The sequence below is a fragment of the Argopecten irradians genome, chromosome 10, assembly GCF_041381155.1.
Source record: "Argopecten irradians isolate NY chromosome 10, Ai_NY, whole genome shotgun sequence".
Classification (NCBI taxonomy): domain Eukaryota; kingdom Metazoa; phylum Mollusca; class Bivalvia; order Pectinida; family Pectinidae; genus Argopecten; species Argopecten irradians.
Genome location: NC_091143.1, coordinates 4716895 through 4728926, shown reverse-complemented (window position 1 = coordinate 4728926; position 12032 = coordinate 4716895). Strand labels below are relative to the sequence as shown.

The window sequence follows — 12032 nt, the reverse complement described above, 5'->3', positions numbered from 1 at the left end:
GCCTTCTGCAAGTCAAATATCTTGTCTCTAGTAAGAGCTCTTAGTAATTGACAAGAAGTCGCTTAGAGAGCTAATTTGACTGCAGTGACATTGAATGAAGGTTATCCATTTGAGCAAACTTAACAACCCTTCATATCAGCATGCTTCAGGCCCAATATCAGAGACATGCTCAGGATGACGAGCACTCGCGTGACGAGAAATTTAATGACGGGTGCGTATCGAAATGTTGGTCTCTCGTGCACTTGTTCTGGTACTATAATCAGAATAAATAATCCCTATACAGGGCTCATTTCATGTCCGCGACCACCCGCTAACGCTCGCGAGTGCAAGCCATCCTGAACACGCCTCAGGTAACTAGGGCTCTGAGATACTGACAATTCATTTAACAATTTTAGCCTATTTGATCCCAAGAATCTGAATGAACTTCAAGGTCAACCATTTGAAGAAAACTTAGTAACCCCTTATCTTAACACCATATATGCCCAATATAAGGTCTCTAAGCCTTATAGTTATTGACAAGTATTTGAATTTTTTTAGTCTATTTAATCTTCGTGAAACAAAGTCCGTTCATTTGAACCGATTTGGTAATACTTCATCCCGGCTAGCTTGCTCAGTACCCTGGACTTATTAGTTACTGTGCAGAAGTATATAGAATGAAAATTTTATAAGAATGGTGCAACACATATCAATATCTATTCATAGAACATAAAGAACTCAAAAATCGTCAGTCAAAACAAAATTTTAATTTAGAAACATCAACAAATCATAGAATACAGAATATAGAATTAAATTTCATAAATTTTTTGTTGAACCGGTGTGGTATTATCACTATATGCTGCAACATCCGCATATAGGGCCGAGCCAACAGACATCTGACACAGGGAACTGTAGTCTCCTACAGATATCACATAGTGGGCTCAGCCTACAGACATCTGACACAGGGTCCTGTAGTCTTCTACAGATATCACATAGGGTGCCTAGCCTACAGACACACCAGACACAGGGTCCTGTAGTCTCCCACAGATATCATATAGGGGGCTCAGCCTACAGACATCTGACACAGGGTCCTGTAGTCTCCAACAGATATCACATAGGAGGCCTAGCCTAAAGACATCTGACACAGGGTCCTGTAGTCTCCTACAGATACCACATAGGGGGCTCAGCCTAGACATCTGACACAAGGTCCTGTAGTCTCTTCAGATATCACATAGGGGCCCAGCCTTCATACATCTTACACAGGGTCCTGTAGTCTCCTACAGATATCATATAGGGGGCTCAGCCTACAGACATCTGACACAGGGTCCTGTAGTCTTCTACAGATATCAAATAGGGGTCTAGCCTACATACATCTGACACAGGGTCCTGTAGTCTGCTAGATATCACCATTATAATTAGAGTCAGTGAACATATGCTCGACACAGGGTCCTTTAACAGGAGATATCACATATAGGGGGCCCATCCAACATACATCTGACACAGGTTCTTGTCATCTGTAGCCTCCTATAAAATAGATTAAAAAACGTTATTGATACCTTTGGTACAGTGCAATACGGGGGTTTTGAGATCCCAAAATGATGTGGGTAACAATTTTGATTATTCCCATCTTTCGGTGTAGATATATCACGCTACATCCACCAGTAAGTGGGACTAATTGACGGTAAATTGTACTTTACTCGCATCATTTTAGGATCTCAAATCCCCCATATTCTGCTATCATTCCACTGAATTGGGATCTATAACAAACTTAATCTGAATGTGCTGTTTACATATAATATCTTTACAGTTTTCTACACATGCAGGAGAAAATTTATTTGTATAGATCCTTATTTTAGTTCAGTTCTAGAGCCAGGTACTCACATTGATGAGGTAGTTGACATGACCCTCTATAGATAAAGGTACCGTGATGGGTCTGGATGTCTTAGACTTGAGGATTCCCTTGAGTCGATGTTCTATATTCTGTACATGGGACATGGCCTAGTGATAGGAAAACAATGACAATCACTAAACCTTGACTTCTTAATGAACATAAAACTACTCTCAAACAATTTATTGCACTTTTATTTTGTTGATTTACATGTACATGGCTTATCTGTCCATTGTAGGTTTACCTGTACATAGCCTTACCTGTCCATTAAAGATTTACCTGTATATAGCCTTAGCTATCCATTGTAGCTTTTTCTGTACATAGACCTACTTGTATATTGAAGATTTACTTGTACATAGTCTTACCTGTCCATTGTAGATTTACCTGTACATAGCCTTACCTGTTCATTGTTGATTTCCCCAGTATCCATAGGGTTGGACCTTCCTCCCTTTCCTGGTTTGCTCCACTCCACCAACGGATCATAAACAAATGGCTTCAGTACACTGGTAACAAAGAAATCAGATCAAATTTTATATTAATATCAAAATTTCATTGGTTTGAAATTTCGATAGTCTTACAAATCCCTAAGTGAATACACCTATGAACTTGTTTTTATGCTGGATAAAGGAGTTATCTACACCAAGAAAAAACAAGAGGCCTAGAGGGCCTGTATCGCTCACTGGGTTTGTAATGCTAAGTTATGTTCTGAATACAGGTTCATTGTTTCTTTTCTAAAGGAGTTTTAATATTTACCTCTATTTCCCCTATTAGGCTCTGCCTCTCCTGCCCCTGGGGGTGGGGGGGTCAGAGCCAAATTTATACAAACTCTATTCCCCTATTCCCAATGATGTTACTGGCCAAATTTGGGTACAATCTATGTAGAACCCTATGACTAGTGGTGATTAAAAGGATTTACCCTTATCTCACCTACTGAGACCCTCCCGCCCCTGGGTGGTCAGAGTCAAAATTTTACAAACTCTGTTCCACTTCCCCAAAGGATGTTTCTGGCCAAATTTAGTTAAGATCCATGCAGAACACTAGGACAAGTAGCGATTTATAGAATTTACCTCTATTTACCCTATTGGGCCCCACCCCTCCTGCCCCCAGGGAGTCAGAGTCAAAATTTATACAAGTTCTGTTTCCTTTCCCTCATGGATATTTGTGGCCAAATTTGGTTGTTTGAACATCTAGCAAACTTAGGACACAGACTCTAGGCAAGTAGCGATTTATAGGATTTTACCTCTATATCCCCTATTGGACCCCACCCCTCCTGCCCCTAGGGGGTCAGAGTCAAAATTTATACAAGTTCTGCGTCCCTTCCCTAAAAAATGTTTCTGGCCAAATTTCGTTAAAATCCATGCAGAACTCTATGACTAGTAGCGATTTAAAGGAAATGTTGACTGACAGACAGACGAACGACGGATGCCACGCCATGACATAAGCTAACCGGCCCTTCGGGGCAGGTGAGCTAAAAATCACAGTTTTTGGGTTGAAAATCTTTATACTGATGTGAGAACTAGTCAATCACCTCATCAATGGGTCCATCTGTGTCCTCATCACTCTGAGTGTGACCTCACAGGCTCGTCGGAATATCCCTTCATATCCCAATGGTCCCTGGAACAAAACCAAGGCTTTTTTGCATAAGGTACTTAATTATTATGCTTTATAATTACTGACATAATACCACAAGTAATAACTGTTTATATAGAAGTGGTTATTCTCTCTTGGTGTTTTACTTACAAGGGCATTCATCATGTTGTGTGTCAGACGGAAGGGCACCTTCTCTGCCCACTCAAACATCTCACCCTGTAACATCAAAAAATACAGTTCAATCATACATGGTCATCAGACAAAGCTGATCTCCACCAACAACCAATGGTTACCTACAAATGTACATGATGAAGGAAATATGAATATCGATTAAGAATTGGTGTGAGGGTGTGTGTACCCTACCTTGTTGAACAGACAGTTGAAGTCCACATGAACACAGTCTCCACACGTGGAGTCAAACAAGATGTTCTCTCCATGGCGATCGCCAAGTCCCAGGATGTATCCCACCATACTGATAACAGCACACGTCCGTGCGTAGGAAAGCCGTGCATTGTACCTTGATAGATCAAGCATCATATACAGTATTCTACAAACCCAGGTAGTTTAACATATAAACTTGATTAAAATATCAAATATTGTAACAATACAAATGAATAAAGTGTAGTTTTTTTCACAGATAAATTGCTGAAAAATACGATCTAATCTGTATTTCAAATTAAATTTCAATCAATCAAATTCTAGAAGTAAAAGTTGAAAGTGTCATTCAGATCTTTTAGATATTACATCAAATCTGGGACATGTATCAGTGAGGAGAGCGAGGAATCCACATACCAGGATGTTGGGTCGGGGAAGGTCATCAAGAACCACTCATTAAACACTGGCGGGTGTCGTGGTAACATCTTCTCCTTAAAACACTGCATCTTCACTCTACAACAACCATTTATTCTGTCTTTGCATATTATAGAGTTATCTGCTCTTGCAGGTAAGTATTGATTAGGATGTGCTATGTTTACGTGTGAAACTTATTTTTCAGAGAAAATGACACAAGTTTCACTCACAAAAAATGATGTCACAATCGATATGATATTCAACAAGAACAAGAGATCCCAGAGGGATCTTGGCGCCCACCAAAGAATGATCTATGTCTGACAATGGAAATAGGGATCTTTTCCCTGCTTTTCAAACTTTTTCAAACACACGACATATAAAATTTGAGACAGATCACTATAGTACTTTCTAAGAAATAGTGGTAACAAACTTTAACTATCACAAATCCAAGATGGCGGCCGGTTTGCCATCTTTTTGACCGATCAGTCCCGAAAGGCATTATGCATCAGTCCTAAAAGGTACTATGCACAACTAGGATACAAGGGGAACCTACATATAAAATTTGAGAAAGATCCCTTCAGTACTTTCTGAGAAATAGCGCGGTAACAAACTTTAACAATCAAAAACCAATATGGCCGTCGGTCGACCATCTTGTTGACCGATCGGTCCCAAATAACAATATGCACAACAAGGGTCCTTGGGAACCTTCATATGAAATTTGTGAACGATACCTTCAGAACTTTTTGAGAAATAGTGGTAATAAAACTTTAACTATCAAAATCCAAGATGGCCGCCTGTCGGCCATCTTGTTGACCGATCGGTCCCAAAAATGCAATATGCACAACTAGGGCCCTAGGGGAACCTATATAATGAAATTTGAGAAAGATCCCTTCAGTACTTTTTGAGAAATGGCGGTAACAAACTTTAACTATCAAAATCAAAGATGGCCGTCTGTCGGCCATCTTGTTGACCGATCGGTCCCAAAATGCAATATGCACAACTAGGGTCCTAGGGGGACCTACATTTGAAATTTGAGAAAGATCCCTTCAGTACTTTCTGAGAAAATAGCGGTAACAAGAATTGTTAACGGGACGGACGGACGGACCACGGACGAAAGGCGATTTGAATAGCCCACCATCTGATGAAAAAATAGCTCTGTAATTTGTAAAGATAGAGTACCACTTTCAACAAGAGGTCCAAGGGCCTTAATAGTGATCTGGACTATCTTGGCAACAGCTAGTTGTAAAAGAAATTAATTAGATATGATGTCATGAAAGCCCATCTTAGATTTAAGGCCGACCCGAAAAATAACAACACTTGGTCGGGACCATGTAAGAATCGTCTCAAAGTTTCAGCGAAATCTTAAAGTAGAACTAAGAAGAAGTTTTGTGAAAGTTTCAGGTCAGAAGACCTAAAAAGAAAGTCTTAAAATGCTTCTATTTCTAAAGCTCGAGTTAGATATTTTTGTTATTTTTGAACAATATAATGTAAGCGCCGCCACATTAATAGCAAAGTTCCATCCGATCTAATGAACGCCCAGCCAACTTACTCGATACTGTCTGTGAGTTTGGGCATCATAGCCTTGAGTTCCTTTCCACTTGTATAAAGTCCACGTTCTCTGTACAGTCTCATCAGGATGTAGCGGAGGCCACTGGTGTTACTGACCCACTCAATCAGGCCACACTCCTCATTCAAGGGCACAACAGCCTACAGAAATGTCAGAGGTACCATTACTACAGGGGCACAACAGCCTACAGAAATGTCAGGGGTATCATATCTACAGAGGCACAACAGCCTACAGAAATGTCAGGTACCATTACTACAGGGGTACAACAGCCTACAGAAACAATGACAGGGGTATCATTACTACAGGGGTACAACAGCCTACAGAAACAATGAGAGAGGTATCATTACTACAGGGGCACAACAGCCTACACAAACAATGACAGGGTATCATTACTACAGGGGCACAACAGCCTACACAAAACAACATTACACAGGGCACAACAGACAGACAGGGGTATCATTACTACAGGGGCACAACAGCATACACAAACAATGACAGGGGTATCATTACTACAGGGGCACAACAGCCTACACAAACAAGACAGGGGTATCATTACTACAGGGGCACAACAGCCTACACAAAATGACAGGGGTATCATTACTACAGGGGCACAACAGCCTACACAAAAATGACAGGGGTATCATTACTACAGGGGCACAACAGCCTACACAAACAATGACAGGGGTATCATTACTACAGGGGCACAACAGCCTACACAAAGACAGGGGTATCATTACTACAGGGGTACAACAGCCTACACAAACAATGACAGGGGTATCATTACTACAGGGGCACAACAGCCTACACAAACAATGACAGGGGTATCATTACTACAGGGGCACAACAGCCTACACAAACAATGACAGGGGTATCATTACTACAGGGGCACAACAGCCTACACAAACAATGACAGGGGTATCATTACTACAGGGGCACAACAGCCTACACAAACAACGACAGGGGTATCATTACTACAGGGGAACAACAGCCTACACAAAAGACAGGGGTATCATTACTACAGGGGCACAACAGCCTATACAAAAGACAGGGGTATCATTACTACAGGGACACAACAGCCTACACAAAAGACAGGGGGATCATTCCTACAGGGGTACAACAGCCTACACAAAAGACAGGGGAATCATTACTACAGGGACACAACAGCCTACACAAAAGACAGGGGGATCATTACTACAGGGACACAACAGCCTACACAAAAGACAGGGGGATCATTACTACAGGGGCACAACAGTCTACACAAACAATGACAGGGGTATCATTCCTACAGGGGCACAACAGTCTACACAAACAATGACAGGGGTATCATTACTACAGGGGCACAACAGCCTACACAAAAGACAGGGGAATCATTACTACAGGGGCACAACAGCCTATACAAACAATGACAGGGGTATCATTACTAAAGGGGAACAACAGCCTACACAAACAACAACAGGAGGATCATTACTACAGGGGCACAACAGCCTACACAAAAGACAGGGGTATCATTACTACAGGGGCACAACAGTCTACACAAACAATGACAGAGGTATCATTACTACAGGGGCACAACAGCCTATACAAACAATGACAGGGGTATCATCACTACAGGGGCACAACAGTCTACACAAACATCGACAGGGGTATCATTACTACAGGGGCATAACAGCCTACACAAAAGACAGGGGTATCATTACTACAGGGGTACAACAGCCTACACAAAAGACAGGGGTATCATTACTACAGGGGCACAACAGCCTACACAAAAGACAGGGGTATCATTACTACAGGGGCACAACAGTCTACACAAACAATGACAGGGGGTATCATTACTACAGGGGTACAACAGCCTACACAAACATCGACAGGGGTATCATTACTACAGGGGTACAAACAGCCTACACAAACAACGACAGGGGTATCATTACTACAGGGGCACTACAGCCTACACAAAAGACAGGGGTATCATTACTACAGGGCACAACAGCCTACACAAAAGACAGGGATATCATTACTACAGGGGCACAACAGCCTACACAAAAGACAGGGGTATCATTACTACAGGGGTACAACAGCCTACACAAAAGACAGGGGGATCATTGCTACAGGGGCACAACAGCCCACACAAAAGACAGGGGTATCATTACTACAGGGGCACAACAGCCTACACAAAAGACAGGGGTATCATTACTACAGGGGCACAACAGCCTACACTAAAGACAGGGGTATCATTACTACAGGGGTACAACAGCCAACACAAACAACGACAGGGGGATCATTACTACAGGGGCACTACAGCCTACACAAACAATGACAGGGGTATCATTACTACAGGGGCACAACAGCCTACACAAACAACGACAGGGGTATCATTACTACAGGGGCACAACAGCCTACACAAACAACGACAGGGGGTATCATTACTACAGGGGCACAACAGCCTACACAAACAACGACAGGGGTATCATTACTACAGGGGAACAACAGCCTACACAAAAAGACAGGGGTATCAATTACTACAGGGGCACAACAGCCTATACAAAAGACAGGGGTATCATTACTACAGGGACACAACAGCCTACACAAAAGACAGGGGGATCATTCCTACAGGGGTACAACAGCCTACACAAAAGACAGGGGAATCATTACTACAGGGACACAACAGCCTACACAAAAAGACAGGGGGATCATTACTACAGGGACACAACAGCCTACACAAAAGACAGGGGGATCATTACTACAGGGGCACAACAGTCTACACAAACAATGACAGGGTATCATTCCTACAGGGGCACGAACAGTCTACACAAACAACTGACAGGGGGTATCAATACTACAACAACAGCCCGACACAAAAGACAGGGGAATCATTACTACAGGGGCACAACAGTCTACACAAACAATGACAGGGGTATCATTACTACAGGGGCACAACAGCCTACACAAAAGACAACAGGGGAGATCATTACTACAGGGGCACAACAGCCTATACAAACAATGACAGGGGTATCATTACTACAGGGGATACAACAGCCTACACAAACAACAACAGGAGGATCTTACTACAGGGGCACAACATTACACAGACAGGGTATCATTACTACAGGGGCACAACAGTCTACACAAACAATGACAGAGGTATCATTACTACAGGGGCACAACAGCCTATACAAAACAATGACAGGGGTATCATCACTACAGGGGCACAACAGTCTACACAAACATCGACAGGGGTATCATTACTACAGGGGCATAACAGACTACACAAAAGACAGGGGTATCATTACTACAGGGGTACAACAGCCTACACAAAAGGACAGGGGTATCATTACTACAGGGGCACAACAGCCTACACAAAAGACAGGGGTAGCATTACATTACTACAATGGGGGTACAACAGCCTACACAAACATGACAGGGGTATCATTACTACAGGGGTACAACAGCCTACAGAAACAATGACAGGGGTATCATTACTACAGGGGCACAACAGCCTACAGAAACAATGAGAGAGGTATCATTACTACAGGGGCACACAGCCTACACAAAAGACAGGGGTATCATTACTACAGGGGCACAACAGTCTACACAAAAAACCCCAAATGACAGGGGTATCATTACTACAGGGGACACAACAGCCTACACAAACAATGACAGGGTGTATCATTACTACAGGGGCACAACAGCCTACACAAAAGACAGGGGAATCATTACTACAGGGGTACAACAGCCTACACAAACAATGACAGGTGTATCATTTACTACAGGGGCACAACAGCCTACACAAACAATGACAAGGGTATCATTACTACAGGGGCACAACAGCCTACACAAACAACAACAGGGATATCATTACTACAGGGGCACAACAGCCTACACAAAAGACAGGGGGTATCATTAACTACAGGGGTACAACAGCCTACACAAACAATGACAGGGGTATCATTACTACAGGGGCACAACAGCCTACACAAACAATGACAGGGGTATCATTACTACAGGGGCACAACAGCCTACACAAACAACAACAGGGGTATCATTACTACAGGGGCACAACAGCCTACACAAAAGACAGGGGTATCATTACTACAGGGGCACAACAGCCTTCACAAACAATGACAGGGGTATCATTACTACAGGGGCACAACAGCCTTCACAAACAATGACAGGGGTATCATTACTACAGGGGCACAACAACTGCCTACACAAACAATGACAGGGGTATCATTACTACAGGGGCACAACAGCCTACACAAACAATGACAGGGGTATCATTACTACAGGGGGCACAACAGCCTACACAAACAATGACAGGGGTATCATTAACTACAGGGGCACAACAGCCTACACAAACGACGACAGGGGTATCATTACTACAGGGGCAACAACAGTCTACACAAACGACAGGGGTATCATTACTACAGGGGCACAACAGCCTACAGAAATGTCAGAGGTACCATTACTACAGGGACACAACAGCCTACACAAACAATGACAGGGTAGTATCATTACTACAGGGGCACAACAGCCTACACAAACAATGACAGGGGTATCATTACTACAGGGGCACAACAGCCTACACAAACAATGACAGGGGTATCATTACTACAGGGGCACAACAGCCTACACAAACAACGACCAGGGGTATCATTACTACAGGGGCACAACAGCCTACACAAACGACGACAGGGATATCATTACTACAGGGGCACAACAGCCTACACAAACAATGACAGGGGTATCATTACTACAGGGGCACAACACCTACATAAACAATGACAGGGGTATCATTACTACAGGGGCACAACAGTCTACATAAACAATGACAGGGGTATCATTACTACAGGGGCACAACAGCCTACACAAACAACGTACAGGGGTATCATTACTACAGGGGGCACAACAGCCTACACAAACAATGACAGGGGTATCATTACTACAGGGGCACAACAGCCTACAGAAATGTCAGAGGTACCATTACTACAGGGGACACAACAGCCTACACAAACAATGACAGGGGTATCATTACTACAGGGGCACAACAGACTACACAAACAATGACAGGAGTATCATTACTACAGGGGCACAACAGTCTACATAAACAATGACAGGTGGGTATCATTACTACAGGGGCACAACAGCCTACACAAACAACGACAGGGTGTAATCATTACTACAGGGGCACAACAGCCTACACAAACGACGACAGGGATATCATTACTACAGGGGCACAACAGCCTCCACAAACAACAACAGGGATATCATTTAACTACAGGGGCACAACAGTCCTACACAAACAATGACAGGGGTATCATTACTACATGGACACAACAGCCTACACAAACGACGACAGGGGTATCATTACTACAGGGGCACAACAGCCTACACAAAAGACAAGGTGTATCATTACTACAGGTGCACAACAGCCTATACAAACAATGACAGGGGTATCATTACTAAAGGGGAACGAACAGCCTACACAAACAACAACAGGAGGATCATTACTACAGGGGCACAACAGCCTACACAAACAATGACAGGGGTATCATTACTACAGGGGCACAACATCTACACTAACAAAGACAGAGGTATCATTACTACAGGGGCACAACAGCCTATACAAACAATGACAGGGGTATCATTACTACAGGGCACAACAGCCTACACAAACAACGACAGGGGTATCATTACTACAGGGGCACAACAGCCTACACAAAAGACAGGGGTATCATTACTACAGGGGCACAACAGCCTACACAAAAGACAGGGGTATCATTACTACAGGGGCACAACAGTCTACACAAACAATGACAGGGGTATCATTACTACAGGGACACAACAGCCTACACAAAGAGACAGAGGTATCATTACTACAGGGGCACAACAGCCTACACAAACGATGACAGGGGTATCATTACTACAGGGGCTTACAACAGCCTACACAAACAATGACAGGGGTATCATTAATACTACAGGGGCACAACAGCCTACACAAACAACAGGGATGAATCATTACTACAGGGCACAACAGCCTACACAAAAGACAGGGGTATCATTACTACAGGGGTACAACAGCCTACACAAACAATGGCAGAGGTATCATTACTACAGGGGCGCACAACAGCCTACACAAACAATGACAGGGTATCATTACTACAGGGGCACAACAGCCTAACACAAACAACAACAGGGATATCATTACTACAGGGGCACAACAGCCTA

The 12032-nt window shown here is 43.2% G+C and overlaps 1 protein-coding gene across 5 annotated transcripts in view; it reads right to left on the bottom strand.

Moving 5' to 3' along the window:
- Window positions 1–727: 727 nt before the first annotated feature.
- LOC138332951 (serine/threonine-protein kinase ATR-like) overlaps window positions 728–12032 on the bottom strand; it is a 71602-nt gene continuing 60297 nt past the window's right edge. For 4 of the 5 annotated variants that reach the window (XM_069281010.1, XM_069281012.1, XM_069281013.1 and 1 more), the window contains 8 exons: window positions 5793–5950; window positions 4247–4342; window positions 3818–3971; window positions 3605–3670; window positions 3393–3478; window positions 2265–2367; window positions 1858–1974; window positions 728–1500 (listed from right to left, as the gene is read on the bottom strand). In XM_069281010.1, coding sequence (XP_069137111.1) covers window positions 1441–1500; window positions 1858–1974; window positions 2265–2367; window positions 3393–3478; window positions 3605–3670; window positions 3818–3971; window positions 4247–4342; window positions 5793–5950 — 840 coding nt within the window. In that variant the 3' untranslated portion in view covers window positions 728–1440. The remainder of the gene's footprint in view (window positions 1501–1857; window positions 1975–2264; window positions 2368–3392; window positions 3479–3604; window positions 3671–3817; window positions 3972–4246; window positions 4343–5792; window positions 5951–12032) is intronic. The other variant, XR_011209906.1, reaches the window with a different exon arrangement.